The following is a 22,948-nucleotide window of genomic DNA, read 5'->3' on the forward strand; positions in this document are numbered from 1 at the left end:
ATAGATAATGATTTTGTTACCGTCCACCACAGATAAAGGCCCTTATGTAACATGTATAGTGAGAGTTAGATTTGTGTGAGTTATTTTGTTTCTGTGCAGGGTAAATACTGACTGCATTATTTTTACACTGCAATTTAGATTTCAGATTCAACACACCCCACCCAAATGTAACTCTCTGCACATGTTACATCTGCCCCACCTGCAGTGCATATGGTTTTGCCCATTTTGAGAACAAATTTATACTGCGATCAGATCTGAATAAGGGCCAAAGTACAGTCCTGCACTTCTGTTTGCCTCCTGGAGAGGTGTTTTAAGCTGGTCCAGGAAGGGTCCAGCCCATCATGGAGGATAGCTGGCGGTGATGAAGAACCTGGTGGGCGAAGCTCCTATTGTCATGTGGGTTGGTGAAGGAGCATCTAGGGCTGGTTCAGATCAGTCCAAATGGGTAGAAGATGAGTCAACTTGATGTAACCAGGATATTGTAACAATATGGAAGCTCCTGTGTCAAACGGCTTTATCAAAGGATATCGTCATGTTGCCCCCAGAGGGATGAATGAATGAATAGTAATTGGTCACATGGTACACAGTCACATGATGCACAGTAATCAGTCCAATTGTAAGCCCCTTAACTTGTTCAGAAATATATTTCAGTTACATGCATCAATTTAGTATGTGAAGATCATGACATGAGCACCAACAAATCTTATCAGGCAGCCTTTTTACTTTATTGGAACAATGTTGGAAATTTCTACCAATGTCCTTTTCAGCTACAGTATGTTCAAATACAGGTTTGGGAGTCATATGGAACTGGGAGATTATTTGTTTACTAACAGGCCTATATTTAGGACACGCGGGCATGTACTGAGGCTTGAGGAAAAGAAATTCCATACTGAATTAAGAAGAGAATTCTTCACCATTAGAGCAGTAAAATTCTGGAACTCATTGCCGATGGGGGTGGTTACATCAACTATTGTTAATGAATTTAAATCAAAACTGCATACATTTTGTCCACTTAGGGAATCCTATAGATATGACTTACTCAAGTCAGTAGTTACAAGTTAGATAGGTTGAATTCGATGGACTAACATCTTTTTTTAGCCTTATTTAATATGTTACTATCCTCCCACATTGCGAGCTGACTCTCGGGCTGCAGGTAATAAAGGGTGGATACAAACTCGATCCATATTTACTAAACTGAAATTAGTCAAAATTAGCTCTGCCTATTTTTAGACATAGGCAGAAAATGACACCTAAATTAATGACAACCAATTTATTATGCTTGGTATTAGGAAACCAAAATAAACGATTCTATCCATGTTTTTCTTACTTTTTTGCCTGGCTTTTATTTCATTCCACTGACTAATTTTTCCATTGTACTTTCCTATCCTTTTCCATTGTAGGAACACATAGCAAAACAATTTGGTGTCATGCAATCCCAGATTGGCTATGACATCCTTGCTGAAGACACGATTACTGCTCTCTTGCATAACAATCGGAAACTTCTAGAAAAGCATATCACTAAAACTGAGGTTGAGACTTTTGTCAGCCTGGTCAGGAAAAACCGTGAACCTAGGTAAGCCAAATAAATTACTTTTTGAAAGTAAAATTCTCCAAACATGACACAGAAGTTTTCAGAGTAAGGACTTGATTTGACCCCAAAAGTTTTTGCTAGACATTTGAAACACAAATGTGCACACTGCATATAAGCACTATTTTTTACCCATGTTCAGATGTTTAGACTAGCACATATTTTGCACTTCTTATCCCTGCTCTTGGAGAAGCATATTTGGGACAGTAACAGATAAGACACCCCGACCTTGTGAGTGGCCCTAAGGTTCTGAGGGGCTCTAAACATGTCCGAGGCAGGGCAATACCAAGCAATGGGCTATAAAGGCGCTGGGCGCCAACTGCTGGCCACTCGACTGCCTGGACTCCTGCAAGGGAACTTACTTGGATTTATATCCAGTAACCCCCGGAAGCGCTGCAGGGGGCCAAGCCCGGTAGCTTGGTGGGCCCCCCCTCTTTGTCACAGTAATTCCCCCCTTAAGGTTGGCCCTACTTTTACATCTTAAAAAGCAACTTACAGTACAATAGGATGTGAAAAGTTTTTAGATATATCTTTGTATATATTATAGCAAATTTCAACTATAACAAATTTACAATAAACTCTAGGCGACCCTATGGCAGTGCTTCCCAGCCAATACACTATCAGTCCAGGATTTAAGCAATGGTGTATCTAAAATGTGTGCAATGTGTGCAATGCACACTGGCCTCTGGGTCCTGCACCTTCTTCTTTAGTATTCACTCCTCCGGAATCCTGCGATGGTGGCAGCAGCTTTGCAGAAATCAGTGTTCTCGCATTTTGTGAATGCACCATAGCAAAATCACCAGGAAAATATCCACTGTGCCATTTTTCAGAGACCTGCACATGCGCACTAGACCCTGGTAGGTAGACTAAGGACTCTTGCAGTGGCCATGCTGACAAATTTATCACTAGCTACATCCTCCGATTGAGCTGCATGTACAGACATCAGGGTATGACACTATCGAGCTGCGGGAGCTTGCATTGCTAGACATGTAGTTGGTACACATTAGGACAATGAACAATTTGGCCTATCGACTCTTCATTATTTGGCAAATCACTCAAATTGTTGTCTAGTGTGTACCCGGATTTAGTGTGCCTTGAGGACTGCGGTTGGGATACTATGCACTAAGTAGATTTACTAGATTTTTGAAAATGTAACAGTGGAGTTGTCTCTCCAGAAATACATCAAACACAAAGGGGGGTATGCAATGTGTCGCCGCTATTTCCGACGTGGGAAATATCAATGCTGTCATTATTGACAGCATTGATGCGGGATTGCGGCAGAACGGGCCCGACTTCTGAAGCTGTTGGGCCTGTTCTGCCGATAATGGCCGTGGATTGTCATTGTCCAGCCGCAGATCGACAATCCATCTGTTTTCGCGGCCACGCCCCCTTTACGCCCATTGGCAGGTGGGACATTGACTCCCGTCTGTCGTTATGTGGTCAAGCTGACACAGCCAGGATCACGGCTGTCGGCTGGGATCAACGGCCGTGATCCCAGATTGCATACCCCCAAATGCTGCTATGGGGCCCAAAAGTTCTGCTACTCCTCTGTACCACTCTTTCCCTTGTAACATATGTATATGAAGATAGCAAAATATGAAAATCAATAAAACATTGTACCAAAGATGTAAAATATGTACAAAAATGTGTCTGCATATTTATGTACACATCTGTATATCACTGTTATTGCTACTTTTCCAACATGTTTGCTTTCTGTTCATACTGTACTGTCAATATCTTCCAGGTTTTTGGATTATCTTTCAGATTTGTGTGTATCAAATCACATTGCCATCCCAGTAACTCAGGAACTAATCTGTAAATGTGTTCTAGATCCTAAAAACAGTGATATCCTTATAAAGACTGAGTAAGTATTGTGCTGCTTTTCCAAAATATTTTTTCAAGACTCTGCAAAGTACAGTGAAAAATACAGTATATGTATAATAGAATACAATGTTATACAATCAAGGAAAAATAGCAGCAGGTATGAACATATAGGGACTAGGGTAAAAGGTATAGTCTCAGAGACAGAGATTTTTGTACATTCATAATGCTGATGAATAAAACAAAATTTGTGTACTTGCACTCCCTTTAACTCAAGTCACATTGCAATATCTTGTGGGTAATACTGAAAGTTCTAAGTTATGGCATTGCTTTATATTATTACACTATACAATTGAATTAGGTTTACTTGCAACATTTGAGTTATGATCTGCAAGTGGCATTTAATACAAGATTAACGTGCATAATCCATAAAAGAATTGGTCACTTATTAAGGGTCTCTATTTTCATTCTGTGTCTTGTTATCTAAAATGTAGTAACAAAACACATTTCTTTAAAAGAATGTTTACTGTTTTATTCATGAACAGCCACTCATTAACATACAAAATTCCCCTAGTCCCACATGTAGCTTTGACATTGTTTGATTTTCCTATAATTGATTGGCCATAAACTCATATGCTCCAAAACAATGAGTTCTTTGTTTTGTAATCCATCGAGCAGTAGCTCCCGCATTGTAATCTCTGCAGAGAAGGAATCTTTGAAGCTAAATCACTCTTAATCACCATATTATTTAACTAAGAAATAATAAAAAATGTTTTGTAGAATTAACAGTTGGGGTTGCACATATTCATTGCTGTCTATGAATCTGTACAGCACTAAAATGAAAAGATGTGTACGCTATTAAAGTTGTTGCAATTAATCTACATACAGTGATGAAATGGTCGTATACGGCTTTCCTGACATGTTTCAGAATATCAGTGTAGACTAGCGCCTTTGTGTGGTGTGCACGACATTTGTCTTGAAACTGATTTACCCTAAACATTGGAGTACACCATCTGCCAGATACTTGAATGTTATTGCTTGTAACATAAATGTATAATAATATAAATATATATATAAATAATTATTTGGTGATGTGCAATATGGTTGTGTAATATTTCCTTTTTCTCCCCCGGCAGGCTAAGGCCAGTAAAAGAGATGTCCCCGTCATCGGACTATATGAGTATTGATTATTGTGAAGAGGAGGTCTGGCTCATCTGGTTAGACAAAAACAATGACACACTTGAGAAGAGCATCCGACAGTTATCGCAGGAAGCGCGCGCTGGGAATGTCCATGATGAGAATATACTAAAATACTATAGGTATGTGTGGATATGCTGGGACACACTGGGTAGACTCCTAGTAGGTGTATCATTCTTTTACTTTCGTGTAACACTTCTTTAGAACCTCATTTATCCAATCTCTATAGTTTTGCCTTCTCAGTGTTTCTTCCTCTACTATATGAACAAAGCTTACTTATTTGCTACCTCTGGTTCTAATTCAGCCCATTTATATTATATGTCTTATTTTTGTTCTGTTTGTTTTCCATGAACATTCTACAGGTATCAGTTGAAGCTGTTTGCACGGATGTGCCTGGACCGTCAATACCTGGCTATACATGAAATTTCAAAGCAGTTGAGCGTTGATCTCATCTTCCTCTGCATGGCTGATGAAATGCTTCCCTTTGAGATCAGAGCCTCTTTCTGTCACCTCATGCTACATGTCCATGTTGACAGGGATCCTCAAGAGCTAGTTACTCCAGTCAAGTATGCCCGTCTCTGGACTGAAATCCCCACAAGCATCACCATCAAGGAGTAAGGGGCCTAATTATATCTCTCCATATGAATCGTTGTATGGACCTAAATCCATGGAAACTATTTCAAAATATGTAATGTGAAAGTCTTAGCAGATCTCTGAAACAAATATTAGTAAAATGTAACACAGAATATAAGTTTAATATTTGAGCATCATGTTATTTGATGTCTGAATTAATTTAATGTTCCAAAAGTCTGAATTCTTGTTTAGGGAATTTATATTACAGAATTTTTGTAGCTAATAGAAGATTATAGTAATACTAAAAACACACTGGTTAAAAACCAATCAGCATATGGTTTACTGCATGGTAATGTCTAATAGCATTCTGTAATGTAGAATGCCTGATTGCAGAATTTCCCTGCATTCATGAGGTTTTGGAGCTTATTCTGGTTCCCTTGCTCCCCTGCACGTTCACACAGGGAAGCAATGTTTTGCAACTGCGCATGCACCTGTATGCGCATGTGCAGCCGCTTGGTGTGAGAGGTTTGTTTGTTCACCGTCTCGTTCTCACCTAACAGTGCTGGCGTGGGGCGGCAGTGAGGGGCTGCACCCATGGGAACTCACAGCATTTTATCTGCATCTCCATGAAAATGCTGTGAGTTCCCATGTAAATGCGCTGGTGACGCGGAGGGCAGGCAGCTGAGGTCAGTGGATGTCAGCTGCCCGTCCGCTTCTCGTACAGGGAGACCGCAGATTCAAGACATCATATCTGACCAAAAAGTCCAGCTTTCATTATTTGATTACACAGGCTATGAATGTAAATACAATCTGCACTGGTTTATTTGCACAAATTGTTCACTATTTATATATTTTTTTGGCAACTAACACTCATTACACTCTACTAACACTGCTACGCTCAGAGATATGGATCGGAGGATGGAGAAGGCAAAACACAGTATGTATGTGTTTGCACCAATGTTTTCAAACGTTGCATATGAGCCAGTTTGGAAGCTTGTCCAGGTTCTCAACCATTGGGCATAATGACAGTTCTCTAAATGTGATTTATTTATTTTTGGGGGCAAACAAAAATACATATGCAATTTAAAAGCAAATCCATCAAGCTCTACATGAGCTACAATGATTCTTTTGCTACCATAGTTGTGATTATTATAGGGGTTTTTTTCCCCAACCAAACTTTTTCTTTTTTTTTTTGTGTTGTACACACAGCTATGACTCCAACGTCAATGATTCCAGAGATGACAAGAAAAATAAATTCACAAACACAATGGAATTTGTGGAAGATTATCTGAATACTGTTGTCAGTGAATCTATGCCATTTGCTAATGAGGAAAAGAACAAGCTAACATTTGAGGTGATATAAATAGAACACAAACTGCAGAAGTTTCTTCGATACTGTGTCTCTCATTTATATAATGCCTTTTCTAGAAACTTTATTTGGTACTTGTTTCCTAGCACGGCCACACCGATTTACATCGGGGTGGTCGTGTCGTAAAAATCGGGTCGATCGCATCGCATGCGATTTGGTCGCATGCGATGCGATCGTCGCGACCGACCGATTTTGGACCCGAATTTTTTTGGGGAATTAAATGTAAATCGGGTCCCTGGGACCCGATTTTACATTGGATTCAATGTAAAATATTCCCAACCCCCCCAAATGTCACGGCGTACACCCCACCCCACTATAGACGCCAACCCGAAGCGTGGCGAGCGCAGCGAGCCCGCGAGGGGCGGCGGTGCGCGTCCTCCGACCTTTTCATTCCCCTACTATCCACGTCGGCGTGGAGTTGAGAATAGAATAGTGTGGCGAGCGCAGCGAGCCACCGAGCCCCGAAGCGTGGCGAGCGCAGCGAGCCCCGCGAGGGGACGCGGATACCTTCACAGGTAAACGCGTCCCTTCGCGGACTTCACAGGTGTCCGCGTCGCCACGGACACCTGTGAAGCCCGCGAGGGGACGCGTATAACTGTGAAGGTATCCGCGTCCCCTCGCGGGGCTCGCTGCGCTCGCCACGCTTCGGGCTCGGTGGCTCGCTGCGCTCGCCACACTATTCTATTCTCAACTCCACGCCGACGTGGATAGTAGGGGAATGAAAAGGTCGGAGGACGCGCACCGCCGCCCCTCGCGTGCTCGCTGCGCTCGCCACGCTTCGGGTTGGCGTCTATCGTGGGGTGACGACGGGGACATCTAAAATGTGAAATGGGTCATATTGGCCCATTTCACATTTTTCACATTTTTTCAGGATTTCAATGTTAAAAAATCTTTTAACATTGAAGCCTATGTAAAAATCGGGGGCATCGCATCGGGACCTATGTTAATGGTCCCGACCGACGCGATGCCCCCGATATTTTACCTTTCCCGACACGATTTCAATGTTAAAATATTTTTTAACATTGAACCCTATGGGGAAATCGCGGGCATCGCGTCGGTCGCGTCGGGACCATTGTTAACGGTCCCGACCGACGCGATGCCCCCGATATTTTGTCCTAGCCGGCCAAATGGACCTGATTTCAAAGGAAATCGGGTCCATCTTATGGATCGTGTACCTTAACTAAAGGTACATGATCCATAAGATATGTGGCCGTGCTAGGAAACAAGTACCCTTTATTTGAACAATAGTTTGCAAATTATACTCACCCAATAGATGCTCACAATGCCTCAAGATTCCTCACGGCCAAACCCCCGCTATTATAGTTCCATCTGGCAGGGTACAGGTTAAGTATCCCTTATCCAAATATACTTTAGCCATAGTTTCCAGAATGTTATTTTTTTTTTTCTAAAAGCACTACTGGGACATCTGTAATTGGCACTACTGAGGATATGATATGTAACTGGCACTAACTATGTGTAAGACAATGATTGCTTGACACTTAAATTCAGCACCTGAGATAGGACACAAACCTTGTTTTGTGTTTTGAAATAAAATATATTTGTGTGTATTTCATGTGTTTGATGTGTGTTGTACAACATAAATGCAAGATACCTCAAGATACCTCATTAAAATATAAAAATATTCCCAAATAATCTGTTATCCAAAATTCTTCTGGTCCCGAACATTTTGGATAAGGGATACTCAACCTGTATTGGTATGCTCTGCTACAATCATAATGTATCTACTTGACACATCATCAATATGTTGCATATCCATTTGTTGTGCAGGTCTCCAATCATACAACAATGTTAAACAAATACTACTTATGTGTAAATAAAAAATATATATTGTCACAGAAGATGACTTAAATTATATAGGCATAATAGAAAATGAATGACTTGGTGACTTAAATTTTGTAGGTGGTCAGCCTGGCACGTCATCTTATATATTTCGGGTTCTACAGCTTCAGTGAACTTCTACGGCTCACACGTACTCTTCTAGGGATTATAGATTGTGTCCATAATCCACAGGCGATGTTGCTGCATGCTATGTACAGCGACGACTCAGCAGGTAAGCAAAGGACTTAATTGCTATTTTCTCTGTCCATATATTCCTAGAAGTAATCTATAATCTATGGAAGGTGGAGTTTTATTGTCAGAAATACATCACTTTTCTAAACTCTTAGACATGTCTGTTACATCATAAAACAGTGGGCAACACTGCAACATAGCACATACTGGTACTATGTACAATGCAGATTTGTAGCAGATTTGTTTAAAGCCTACAGTTTAATTGAACACATGGCATTTGACACAGGCTCTGCAAATTTGCAGATGAGTGTAAGAAGTTAGCCACCGCTTAGACAGAGTGAAAACCCGCCCCAGTGTAATCTGCAAGTTAGTTGCAAACATTTTGTAATCGTGGATCCTGACACACACATCCATATGCAATTTACTTACCACCAAATGATTTCAGCAGTCTGTGAAAATGTGACCAAGTCTGATCTTTCCACAACTATGTGACAAAGGAGTGCCGGATGTATCAGCGTAGCCCAACAGCAGCATAGCGCAGTCAGCGTAGTGTCCCCGCAGCAGCCCTGCGTAGTCAGCGTAGTGTCCCGGTCAGGCAGCGTAGTCACTGTACTGTCCCCGCGAGCTGCAGCTTTGTCCCTGTGAGCTGCAGCTCTGTCCCCGGCATCCCTGGCAAGCCCATTGAGCGCCTCTCACACAGTGCCGTTAACCGCTAGATCCCCTGCGGACGCCGGGGGAGAGGCACTCCATCTGCCTGAGACCTACGAGCGTCTCATATGCTTGTGTGTCTCAGTCATTCTTGCCGCAGGGTACGGCAACCCTGCCCGTGTCCACTTCAGGGAGACGGACATGGTTAGGGGTTCGATAGCAACTGCGTCTCGTGCACAAAGGGGTGGCGTCTCATGCACAATAATGGATGCATTTGCCAGTGCTCCATGTTACATACTGTGGAATGCCTCCATTTCAAAGCCCACTATCCACACCAGCCGTAAATGTGGCGAGCACAGCGAACCCGGCGGTATGCGTCCTCCCGACCTGTTCATACCCCCAATATCCACGTCAGCGTGGAGTTGATTTTTGTAAAGTTTGGCAAGTGCAGCGAGCCACCAAGCCTAAAGCGTGGAGAATGGACGCAGAATACACGGCAAGTAATACACATCCCCTCGCAGGGCTTGCTGTGCTCGCCAAGCTTTGGGCTCGTTCTATGTGTCCCCTTGTATATATGTCCCTGAAGACTGGGGTTCAGCACCGAAACAGCCCAAAACTATTTGGGATGACATAGGTCCTAAAGGAGGCAACCCAGCAAAGTACTATTCGTACTGGTCTACTGGGGTGCCAGACTGTTTGCTATATATATATATATATATATATATAACACACACCCTCCTGCCATTCATGTAAAGGAGCTTGTCCTTTGTCTACAGAGGCCGCATGGGTATCACCCTTGCAGGCTTACACAATCACCCAAGCAGCCATTCTTGATGTTACACCTTCATATGACTTAAACAATGGTACATGGTAGTAGCCAATAGTTTAATGGTATACAAAAAAGCTCACACATTGCATGTTACTTGAATAACTCTAAAAATGTTATCAGAAAAGAGAATATTTGTAGGCTTAGCTCATAATGGATCAATTTGTTGTGTTTTATTTTGTCAGAAAAAAATGTGAGGCGATCTATACAAGGAATGGGTCAGATGATGTCTACAATGGTGCTGACTCGGAAGCAGTCCGTGTTCAGTTCCTCGTCACCTATTCCTTCAGTAGTTAGTCAGGATACTTCTAAGAGGAAGGCCGTGGACTCTGAGAACATTACTGTGATGGAGACCAAACTAAAGATACTGGAGATTCTTCAGGTTAGTGTGCACTGCATGGATTGGTTGAAAAGTTTTATGTGTGAATTATGAAACATGCATTACATTTTAAATCTTCCATTTGTTCTTCCAATCCTTACAAGCTTATTTGTTTTTGCTTTGTCAGTTCATCCTAAATGTGAGACTGGATTACAGAATATCATATCTGCTTTCTGTCTTCAAGAAGGAATTTGTTGAAGTTTTCCCCATGCAAGACAGTACAGCTGATGGGACAGCTCCTGCCTTTGATAACTCAAGTAACCCATATAAAATACAAATATATTTTAGGTGTCATAATCCCTGTAGTTGTAGCATTTCATACTGCTGCTGTTATATCTGCATATAAATTATGAATCTGTTGTAGTGATTAAGAATTACATAATTTTTTCCACATTTACCTATGTTACAATTATAAAGAAGCACTTGGCCATATTCCACTTTTACAAATGATTAGATGCAGAATTTTTAGAAAATCATGTGCAAGAAAGCCATCTTTCATAGTCCCAAATTAATAAAAATGTCCTGCCTACTGTCTCATTTTGACCACTCCCTTAAGTATAATATTTAAATTGTACTCCTTAGACATGAGTTCATGTGTAACAGAAAAGGAACATTAGGAATGGGAATATAGCATACTTTTGCATCAATAGGGGAGAACCAACCCCCCCCCCCCCCAAGGTGTTGGAAAACAGAGCATAGCTCCACCCCTGACACCTCTGAATCCCTCCCCCAGGTTCTAATTGGCCCATGGGCCAGTTAGCCAAAGAGAAGGGATGACACTCAATAGGGTAAACCAGGAATGGTCATCAATTTCAAAGAATGCTACCATCTGTGGTAACTTGCATTATTGGCAGCAATATTGTCAACTATCAATGGCAACCACACCAGTGGCCATCCCTACTACCTGATTCCTCTGAGGCTGCAATTGCACGAGGATATAACAGGAGGACTCTGAGTTCTTTGTAGCTGCAGGCGACAGGTAATACCTGCTCCTCCTCACCCCCTTCTCTCTTTGTCTCTCACTCTCCACCGCCGCTCCTCTCCTTGTCTACCTGGTGTAAAGAGGGCTCTGACGTAATGTATAACGGGTGCTCTGCCTGGCATGATGTTTATAATGGGGCTCTGCCTGGCATACTGTGTTTAATGGTGCACTACCTCTCTAAAGGGGCTTTGCCTGGTGTAACCTGTGTAATGGGGCTCTGCTTGGCATAATGTGTATAATGGGGGCTCTGCCTGGCATAATGTTTATAGGGGGCTCTGCCTGGCATACTGTGTTTAATGTGGCTCTAAATGGCATAACTTGTCTAAGGGGGCTTTGCTTGCCGTATTGTGTGTAAGGGAGCTCTGCCTGGCATAATGTTTATAAAGGGGCTCTGCCTTTCATAAAGTGTAACGGGGGCCCTGTCTGGCATAAAATTCAACGGGAGCTTAGTCTGGCATATTTTGTATAAGATTTCTCTACCTGGCGTTATGTGTGATGGGGGCTCTGAGATAAAGTGTAATGCGGGCTGTACTTGGCAAAATGTTTAACAGGGCTCTACCTTGCATAATGCATAGAAAGGGGCTCTACCGGGCGTATTGTATATAAGGGGGCATTACTTGACATAGTATGAATAAGGTGTTATTCATACTGGTATATCATGTATAAGGGGGCTCTACCTGGAATAATGTGTACCATGGACTTGACCTGGCATAATGTGTAATGGGTTCTGCCTGGCATAATATATATGAGGGGCTCTACCTTGTGTAATATATATAGTGGGTCTCTACCTGGTGTAATGTAAATGAAAGTCTCTGTCTGGAATAATGTATATGAGGGTGCTCTACCTGGTGTAATGTGTATAGTTGTCTCTACCTGGCATAATATATTAGGGGCTCTACCTGGTGTAATGTGTATAAGTGGCACTACTGGGTGGCGTAACTTAACTAAAAGAGACTAATGTGCTGTGTAACATGAATTATTACTATTTTTAAACCTTGCCCCTTCCCCATGAAGCCCTATATTTTTGATGTGCACCTTCGTTGGGCATTGTTTTATTTTAAATATGGAGGAGAGGAACCAGCAGTTCTCTTTCTGGCATAGGGCACTAAAATGTCTAGTTATGACTCTGTCCTCTCTCCCTGGCACTGTCTCTTAACCTCCCTGAAACTGTTTGTCTCAGCCCTCATCGCATTTGCCCTGTGTGCACACCAGTCACATCCACTCACGACCACCCACCTGTATTATTCACAAATATACCTGGTACACCAAAATGTCTAGTTACAGCTCTGGATATGCATGTATGGAAATGTGTACACTTATGCCCCACAAACTACATTATGTCCAAATTAGGCTCATGATATCATTAAATAGACATTTCCCTGGCATCCACAGTTAATAATAATTGAAGAGTTCATAACTGATTATTAGTAGATATCTCTTGCAATGCAATGCCTTCTCTAAAGGACCCCATCCACTAGTGCAATAGCTTTTCATGCGATTCCGACGAACTGTTGCGACGGATCACATGAAAAGTGTCACTTGTCCTTTTCCTGCGATTACAATGCGTGTTCCCGTGCGTATTGCAATTGCAGATATCACGGGTTGCCACAAAGATCTATTGGATCCCGCAGCCATGACTGGGATTGCATATGATACAACGTATGTAGCTGCCCAGGATCTGCTAGGTGAGTTGGCAGGGTATCGCATGCAATACCTCGCACTAGTGGATGGTGGCCTTAGGTGACCTTTAGCATAGCTCTTTTTCAATGCCTTATCCTGATATGACTGTATTCCATATAAATGATCTTATTGATCAAGGAACTAATTATGTCTTTATTTTTATAATAATGTTGCATTTTTCTATGCATTAATATATGGGGTTGGGATCATTTGGTCTATAGCATGATGGTCAACAGTCATTAGGTCGGCATGGTTATAGGTCGAAAGGTCATTAGTTCGACAGGTCATTAGTTCGACAATGTCTAGGTCGACAGTCAAAAGATCGACATGGGGTTTTTCACATTTTTCAGTCGACATAGACACAGTTTAAAGTGCACCGCATCCCCTGGCATAGCTCGCTGCACTCGCGATGCGTCGGGAACGGTGCCTCGCTACGCTCGGCACACTATTTTATTCTCCCCCCATGCCCTAGTGGCTGGTAGGGCATGAAATACCGCCTGTCGGCACATGTTGGCTCAAAAAACAGTGAAAAACTCCATGTCGACCTTTTGACTGTCAAACTAATGACCTTTTCCCATGTCGACCGTTTCCCATGTCGACCTAGACCCATGTCGACATTTTCCCATGTCGACCATCATGCTGTAGACCGAATGATCGCATCCCCATTATATGTAATAAGGGTTTTAGACATTGCAATATATTTATGATTTGAAAATCCCAAAGCTCTTCTTGTTTTTGCAGATGCTAGTTTAAATCTGGAACGAATCGGGGAACAAGCAGAAGCTATGTTTGGTGTAGGGTAAGTGTATTACAGTACACCAAAGTTGCGACTCTAATAATAGTGTAGATAGCGCTGTACAAGTCTGCCCCAGTCCCTGTGGTACCCCTCCCTACAAATTAATGTTTATCACTATAGGAAAAATTCTATGCTGGAAGTAGATGATGAGGGTGGCAGGATGTTTCTCCGTGTCCTGATACAATTAACAATGAATGACTACCCATCACTCATCTCAGGATCCTTGCAGCTTCTTTTCAAGCATTTTAGCCAGCGACAAGAAGTGCTTCACACCTTCAAACAGGTACTTGTAACAATGGTAGCATGTCAGTATTATCATGAAAGGTAACACTCTCAATCTAAGGGGGTCATTCTGGTTGGCTTGCTAAGCAGCGGTAATTCACTGCTTAGCGAGCCTTCTAGTGCTGCGCGCCGCGCCGCCTTGCGATTGTCCCTGCCGCACTGCGAATGTATGTTTTTCATAACATCTATTTCCAGGGTAGTGTGCAGGCCCAAAATCATTCGATGGGTATGCTCCTAGGCAAGTCGGCGAAGGTGCCCGTGCAGAAGCCCTGCACATGCGCCTAAGCGAATATGCGCATGGGCAGTGCTTCAACATCAGTCACTCATGGGAACACTGAATATCCAGTTACCATAGGTGTAATATTCTGCTGGCTGAGGTGGCTACTGTATAGTACCATAGATATGTGTATGTTGTATGCACTACAAAACCCAAACATTGTGATTTGTTATCATTATCCAATCTTCCAGCAATGTAAACATTTTAATTGTATCGGAAAAAGAAACTGACATTTAATTTTTTTTTTCCTTATGTTGTTGTCCTCCAAAATGTACTGCTTTAGAAAGCTCCCTCAATACCCGGTACCCGTCCACGGCTAGCGATCAGACTTTGCTTTCATTGCGCAACTTGCACTAGAACAAAACTGTTGTTTTTTATTACTCTTTTGCTATGTAAATGATACTCAATCATTGTACTGCAGTTGTATACCATACTTTTTATCTTTTAGGTTCAACTGCTCATCTCTGCCCAGGATGTTGATAACTATAAAGTGATCAAATCTGAGCTCGACAGATTAAGGATTATGGTGGAAAAGTCTGAGCTCTGGGTAGACAAAAAAGAAAAATCGGGTAGTGATGGCTCAATAGAAGGGAGCAAAAAGGAAAAGAAGGAGGTAATGAGATTTGTGTTACACTGGGAGTCGTTTGAAGTCTTTTTTTATATAGTTCAAAAATTTTATTTTTAACCCTTTAAGTGCCAATTTTGCTGTGGCGCAAAATATCCACAAAAAACTCCCAGCCTCGCTCACAGCGCAATGTTTCACTAAACTCTAATTGACTTCAGATCATTTGCCTGCAATAACTAAAGTGATTCATATTCCTTGATTACAGCCCTGACATTTTTAGCAGCCCTTATAGTGTCAACTATAACTGCACATCGAAACTCATTTAATTCTACCCTTTAGTACTTCAAACACAACTGGTCAGTTTGGATGGTGTAATATTCTAAATGTCTATTTTACACAGGATCTAATTTTTGCAATTTTGTTTATTCTTTGGAGAAAAAGGCATCAATAGCCTCCCATATCATTGTGTCCTGAATGCCCATTGGCAGTAGCTTGATATAATTAACAATTATTGAATTGAATATTTCCTGAGTATCATAGCACATTTGTTTTATACTCAGGAATGAATCTAGAACCTGATTCAGCTTTGTAAACAAAGCAAAAAAAGCATGCAAATGGACAAAACCATGCTGCACTGCAGGCGGGGCAGATGTAACATGTGCAGAGAGAGATTTAGATTTGGGTGGGGTGTGTTCAAACTGAAATCTAAATTGCAGTGTAAAAAATAAAGCTGTCTAACATCTGTGGGCTACATGCAAAAGCAGCCAGTATTGACCCTGCACAGAAACATTATAAATCTATTTGCTCACCTTGCATAGCAATGTGGTTTGTTCCAGACACAAAATAACTTGATTTTTTGCTTTACTGACTGGTCCCTAATGCTCCAAAATAGCTGTTTTATAAAATGAGTACATTTACAGTGTCTTTAAATAGCAAACTTGAATACTTAATAGCTGTAATATCTCACATGTGCAGCAAGCATCATTGTCTTATTTTCTCTATTTACAGCATGTGGAAAATCAGGAAGGGTCTGGGAAGCCAGCTTCAGAAAAGAGCAGCGAGAATTACCAGATTGTGAAAGGGGTGAGATCATGTAACTAATGCTTCTGCAGATCCTTTGTGTACCTACTTGTAGTCATCACTGGGATCTAGTTATCTTGGCTTGTCTTGTTCCAAAATCATTTCCAGTATAATCTTACTTTAACTATGCCTTAATGGGAATGAAATAGTGTCTGTTATAACAAAACCATGAGAATTATACTTTATTCTTGACATGACTAATAATCAAGATTCATTGAAAGAAATTGAAAATAATATGCTGTCCCATTCTCTTAGATATTGGAAAGACTGAATAAAATGTGTGGTGTTGGAGAGCAAGTACGCAGGAAGCAACAGAGGCTGCTCAAAAATATGGATGCCCATAAGGTTATGCTGGATCTTCTTCAAATACCATATGAAAAGGTATTTTACCACTCTATAAATATAGTCAAATGTTTAATATACTAATATATTAAAGGACATCTCTGAATTGCACTCATTTATCCATAAACTTGTCATTTCCCACCTGGACTTCTGCAACTTCCTCCTTTCTGGCTTTCCTCTCTAAACTTTAATTTATCTTTAATTTTGCTGCCCATCTTATTGCAAGGGTTAGGCTGCAAGGGTGGAGGGTTAGCAGAGGCGGAACTACCATTGGTGCAGCAGGTGCAATGCACCGGGGCTACTGCTGTCACCCAATGCTATTTGGCATATTGTGAACTTGTTTTGGATTGGAGGAGGGGGACCAAATAATATTTTTGCACCATGGCCAACCATTCACAAGTCCTGCCGCTGAGGGTTATGGTTAGGCACTAAGAAGGGAAATTTAGGGGAAGGCACTTACGGGTTATTTTAGGGTAATTGCCACGGTTGGTTGCAGCCACCGCAGGCGTGTACGCAACTCACCAGCTCGGCAGCAGGCTTTCCTTGCTCTGGATGGGGTTCTGATGGCTTGCAGGAGTTCGATGGTCTTGGCTGGGGGCTCAGTGGCAGCCGCCTGTAGGAGTTTTTTGGTTTGGTTTCTGATTGGCGCCGTGAGGCCGGTGCCGCCATCTTGGATATGGGCAAAAGTGCCATTGGCCACTCTGCATTACTTTCTGTACTTCCTGTACTAGCCTATATGGATGAAGTCCTGGGTATATAGCCTGGCCTTTCAGAACCAGAGGCTGTTAGCCAAAGTGTTTTCTGAGCTGTGCACCCCCTACGCCATTTTACCATTCGTCTGGATTCAGCTAAGACCTATTTCTTTATTATTCAAGTCCAAGCTATTATGGAGACTGTTCTTATGATTCATTGCAATGTCATTGTGATTATTATTCAAAGTCCAAGAAGTCATTGCGATTATTTTTATTCGAAGACCACAAAGTCATTGTGATTATTATTCAACATCCAGGAAGTTATTGTGATTATTATTATCCTCAGTCCTCAGAGATTATAGAGACTATTATTATTGTTTACCAAGTCCAAGAAGTCTTTTGTCTTGTGTATTCTAAAGTTGGCTTGTGAACTTTATGAACATGAATGTCATAAAACCTGCCTGCTTTACTCTTAAGTCGTCTGTCTTCATTAGTTCTGTTACACCTCCGATTCCATCAAACACTACAGTTGTGACAGTTATGCACTAATAGGGATGGTTAAGGTTAGACTGTGGGGTGGGGAGGAGAGGGTTAGGATGCTTAGCAAGTTGGTTTCGGGAATCACCAGCATCAGGATGCTGCTGTTGGTCTTCTGACTGTCTACATTCTAAGTTCTGGGATCTCATACCCAACTCGTAGCTGACAGATACTGGGTGTTATGGTATTTTTGGGTATGAAGCCACAGCCGTGACTGCTGCTTAGGATGGCCACAGTGAGTCCTACTCTGACTCTGTTGCCTGATCACGAGGGTGTCTGGTACCTGCAAGGATAGATGTATATCTATATTAGCCACGTTTGTTGGGGCGAATTAAGTCTTCCCCAACTCTGGTGCCACCAGGTCTTAAGAGTGACAAGGTATCAGCAATCCTAACTTAATAGGCAAAAGAAAAATGGTACTTCTGTAGTTTCACGGCGCCGGAAGTGCAGAGGCTCGCGTGCCGCTCTAGCTATGAAACTTGGCAGCCTGCCAGAGGCTCTGATTAACCGTGCGCGTGCCGCTCTAGGTCAGACAGAGTGTGCTCGCGCCGCTCTAGCTGTATTGACAGCTACGTAAACAGCGTATAGCTGTATTGACAGCGTAGCGCCGGGCAGCAGCAGCGCGCTGCCCAGGCGCTTAGAGGTCACTGTCACTGTGGCACTTGTAGTTCCACAGTAAAATGGGCAGCGCTGACAACGGGGGTATGTTAAAGTGGACACCCCGGCACAGCGATGCCGGGGCTTCTAAACTGTACTCGAGATTCAGACGCTAAGAAGTTTAGGTGGCCCTAGGGGAACACTATTGAAACCCACCCTCAGTGCCACTAGTGGACGCCACAGCTGTGGACCGTGTAAATCCCACTATCCACGCCCACCCGAAGCGTGGCGAGCGGTGGCGGTACGCGTCCTACGACCTTTTCATACCCCCACTATCCATGTTGGCGTGGAGTTGAGAATAGATTATTGTGGCGAGCGCAGCGAGCCACCGAGCCCGAAGCGTGGCGAGGGGACGTGGATACCTTCACAGCTGTCCGCGTCCCCTCGCGGGCTTCACAGGTGTCAGCGTCCGCTCGCCACGCACCGAGCCCGAAGCATGGCGAGCGGATGCTGACACCTGTGAAGCCCGCGAGGGGACGAGGATAGCTGTGAAGGTATCCGCTGCGCTCGCCACACTAATCTATTCTCAACTCCACGCCGACGTGGATAGTGGGGGTATGAAAAGGTCGTAAGACGCGTACCGCCGCCGCTCGCCACGCTTCGGGTGGGCGTGGATAGTGGGATTTACACGGTCCACAGCTGTGGCGTCCACTAGTGGCACTGAGGGTGGGTTTCAATAGTGTTCCCCTAGGGCCACGTCTGAATCCAGGCTTTCCGGCTTCTTAGCGGCTATCTATGTGACTTGAGATTCAGACGCAGTTGCGTCTGAATCTCGCGTACAGTTTAGAAGCCCCGGCATCGCTGTGCCGGGGTGTCCACTTTAACATACCCCCGTTGTCAGCGGTGCCCAGGCGCTGCCTATTTCACTGTGGAACTACAAGTGCCACAGTGACATTGACCTGTCAGCGCCTGGGCAGCGCCGCTGCTGGCCGGCCGCTACGCTGTTTACGTCCAGCTAGAGCGGCACAAGCTCAGTCAGACAGAGCTAGAGCGGCATGCGCACAGTGAAACAGACCCTCTGGCAGGCTGCCAAGTTTCATAGCTAGAGCGGCACGCGAGCCTCTGCACTTCCGGCGCCGTGAAACTACAGAAGTACCAGAAAAACTATCTAGAGGACCTACCTGAACAATTAAAACTATAATTAAATGTAGGCTTGCTGTAACTAACGCAACTAATAGTGCCAGTGTCGCCAGACTTCCGGCAACCGAGTCGCATACACAAGAAAACACACCACACCAAAATGCACACCACAAACGGTACAAACAACACAGAAAACACAGAAAATGTTGTTATAGGTAAAAACCCAAGCGGCAATACAGAGGTAAAGCACAAACCACGCTGATACTTCCAGAGGGGTAACAAAATAAATGACCATGCTCTGGAAGGCAGAAAGAAATAACAAAAATAACCCAGTCTCCAAATGGAGGACTTATGGTACCATGAATGAGAGCTGCAAGGCTAGATTAAAAAAAACTACAAAGGGCTGACACCAGGAACTGACAGGAGCAGAAGACAGCTGGGAGCTGGCAGGTGGATAGCTCTGGAGAGGAGCTATCACCAGCAGGGCTGAGCTGGGCTGACTTCCTTAAAAAGGCAGGTGTGGCCAATCCCCATGGAAGCCCAACCTAATCACTCCCAGCTGCGGGCTGGTGTGCCGGCCTGCATCCAGAGTGGGGGACATGACTTCAGCCACAGTCACCCGATGGTGTCCCCCATTGCTGGGCAACTGCAGACGCCTCCGCCAGAGACCGCACGTGGCCGCGTCATCTCCAGGCATCCCTAGTTGCTGAGCAACCGGACCAGGAGACGCCGGAGTGGAGGGAGTGAGTGGCCGGGAGACACCGCTGCCCCAAGTCCTGCTGCGCACACCGCCTGCGTGCAACACTGGGAAGTTATGTTTTTACACAGATATTAAGAATTAAGATGGCATACACCCATTCCAAACTATTGATGTTGCTGCACATCTTATGTCTGCTCCAACTGCAGTTCTGCAAATGTGCAAATTGCTTCTTTTTTTGCCCTTTTTTTTTGGCTTGCTTTGAATAAGCCATTTTTTCTACAAATCTTATCAGGTCCGCTGCTTTAATCCTTGGGAGGCCTCAGCTAGTAACCTATGAGGTAGATGCACCAATTCAAAGTATGTACAAATTAGCTAATGTAATTATTTTCCCATTAGAATGTAAGTTATCACAAGCAGGGCCCTCTTTCCTCTTGTGCTTTTCCTTCTCTTACTTAACATCTTTGATGACACCAAATACTGAGTTTTTTTTGCAACCCTGATACTTATTCCAGTGTCCTCTGCTGATTCAGCTGATTATGTACTCCATACTTGTCCTTGTAAGTCACTGTTTTAATTATTTGTATATGTGCTCTGTAACTGGGCGCTGCATATCTCTTGTGGCACCATATAAATATAGGATAATAATAATTATTATTATATATTTAGAGCAATGAATTGTGTGTAATGATTACATAGGAGGCATTTACTCCCATATTTGTACTCATAGCATCGCTGATTTGAGTGTATTGTAGCTTTGGGTCCCTCATGAATTGAAAGAAGAAGACTTAGACATAGGTATTAAGGGCCTTATTCAGGTTGGCTCACTAGGCAGCATTCATTCATACACCCACCTTAACCTACCACCGAATCCCCTCCGTTCCATGCCCACATCTCCTCACTTGTGGCCGAACAGGAGAAAAATGATTTCTCTCCCCTTCAGTAATAAAAGTCGGTCTATACTGACTTTTATTCCTGTCGCTGTTCCCCGAAGATGGGGCGGGCACTAATGTCATGTGATGTCAGCTTCCCACCTCAAGCAAGCATCGCCACACCTGCTTCTACAGGGGAATGCCCAGCATTTTTTCCCCTGCTGCTGCCCTATGCACGCCCTCGGACCTCCCTCCCTGCAACGCACCACCAGTGAGTGTGTAACTTGCCGAAGCCATTTGCTGCCGGGGTTTGCACATGAGCAGAAATACGCATGCGCAAACCCTGAATCAGCCCCCTGAATCGGCCCCCAAGTTTACTGCAGGAGCCTCTAGGGCAGTGGTTCTTACATTCGTTCCTCAGAACCCCAAACGTTTTGTGTTTTCCAAGTCACTGTGGATGTTTAAATTGTGACAATTGATAATAATCCTGCTACATACTGTGTACATTAATCTAGTGCAGCGGTGGCCAACCTGCGACTATCGAGCGGCATGCGGCTCTCCCCCTTCTAAAGTGCGGCTCCTGCTCGCACTGCTGCCCGACGCGGCGCCCACCGTCTGTCCCCCATCACCCGCTGCCGGTTCCCGAGGGTAGGAGAGCGCGCATCGCGTATCTCTCCTATCCCTCACTGTGCATCCCTGTGACTTGGCCGCCCGCCAATCACAGCTTGCGGACCGGCAGCCAATCAGGAGCCGGCCCGCGAGATTTGATTGGTGGACGGCCCAGTCACAGGGAAGTGAGAGGGGAAGGAGACGAGTGGTGTGCTCTCCTCCCCTCGGCGATGTGACAGGACTGCAGGGGGACGCCAGACTGTCCTCTCCCCGCCTGGGGGCATAACTAGCACTGTGGGGGGCATATGTGGCATTGTGGTAACATATCTGGCACTGGGCACATAACTAGCACTGTGGGGGCATATGTGTGGCATTGTGGGGACATACCTGGCACTGGGCACATAACTAACACTGTGGGGGCATATGTGTGGCACTGTGGGAGCATATCTGGCACCGTGGGGCATATATGTGTGGCACTGTGGGGGCATATCTGGCACCGTGGGGCATATATGTGTGGCACTGTGGGGGCATATCTGGCACCGTGGGGCATATATGTGTGGCACTGGGGGCATATCTGGCACCGTGGGGCATATATGTGGGGCATATATGTGTAGCACTGGGGGCATACCTAGCACTGTGGGGGGCATATCTGGCACTGGGGGCATAAAGTTTTGTCATGTAGCCACTCCCCCTTGTGTCATATGACCACTCCCCTGGCCACGCCCTGACCACACCCCTTTTTGCCGCGCACGCCTTCGGTGCGCGCATGATGTCGGCTCTTTGGCTTGACTGCCGATATTTTTCGGCTCTTTACCTCAGACCGGTTGGCCACCCCTGATCTAGTGTTTCTCAACCTTTGTCCTCAGGATCCCAACAGTTCACATTTCCAAAGCACCTACTGGGCACAGCTGTATTACCAACTGTCACAATTTAAAGGTGACCTGGAAATCATGAACTGAGGACATGAAATTTGAATCCTGGGGACCGAGTTTGAGAACCACCGCAATATTTATTTGTTTTGGAAGAGGTTTCAGGTGGGGATGAGATTGCAATGCAGGATTTTACCTTTATGTTCTGAAGTCACCTTGCAAAACCAATTCTTATAGTTCAGAGTATACCGACGTGCCATTTATTCACACCATAGTTTTCCTTTAGTCATCGTTTACTTTTGATTTGCATAGTAGCAATAATAGGTAAGCGTAATAATTTTCTAGAGGGACTTTGAATCTATAAAGCTTACAGAAAATAAATAAACCTGGCAGCTTTATTTTATGGCACAATAATATATTACAGAAATTGTTTTCCTTTTAGGAAATATTTACAGGCATTTAAAGTTTCACCTAACTTTAAAGTCAAAATGTTACTACA

At 43.8% G+C, this 22,948-nt stretch overlaps 1 protein-coding gene across 1 annotated transcript in view; it reads left to right on the forward strand.

Annotated features, from left to right (window-relative positions):
* LOC146055258 (inositol 1,4,5-trisphosphate-gated calcium channel ITPR3-like) overlaps positions 1-16,475 on the forward strand; it is a gene marked incomplete at its 3' end in the record, with an annotated part of 44,967 nt that extends 28,492 nt beyond the window's left edge. The window contains exons 8-20 of the mRNA XM_083168230.1: positions 1,401-1,573; positions 3,333-3,452; positions 4,546-4,728; positions 4,969-5,220; positions 6,389-6,533; positions 8,469-8,619; positions 10,239-10,435; positions 10,560-10,689; positions 13,836-13,893; positions 14,011-14,173; positions 14,898-15,062; positions 16,023-16,097; positions 16,350-16,475. Of these exons, the coding sequence (XP_083024356.1) occupies positions 1,401-1,573; positions 3,333-3,452; positions 4,546-4,728; positions 4,969-5,220; positions 6,389-6,533; positions 8,469-8,619; positions 10,239-10,435; positions 10,560-10,689; positions 13,836-13,893; positions 14,011-14,173; positions 14,898-15,062; positions 16,023-16,097; positions 16,350-16,475 (1,938 nt within the window). The remainder of the gene's footprint in view (positions 1-1,400; positions 1,574-3,332; positions 3,453-4,545; positions 4,729-4,968; positions 5,221-6,388; positions 6,534-8,468; positions 8,620-10,238; positions 10,436-10,559; positions 10,690-13,835; positions 13,894-14,010; positions 14,174-14,897; positions 15,063-16,022; positions 16,098-16,349) is intronic.
* Positions 16,476-22,948: the final 6,473 nt, after the last annotated feature.

The sequence above is a fragment of the Crinia signifera genome, unplaced genomic scaffold (assembly GCF_055691185.1).
Source record: "Crinia signifera unplaced genomic scaffold, ASM5569118v1 HAP2_SCAFFOLD_430, whole genome shotgun sequence".
Taxonomy (NCBI): Eukaryota; Metazoa; Chordata; class Amphibia; order Anura; family Myobatrachidae; genus Crinia; species Crinia signifera.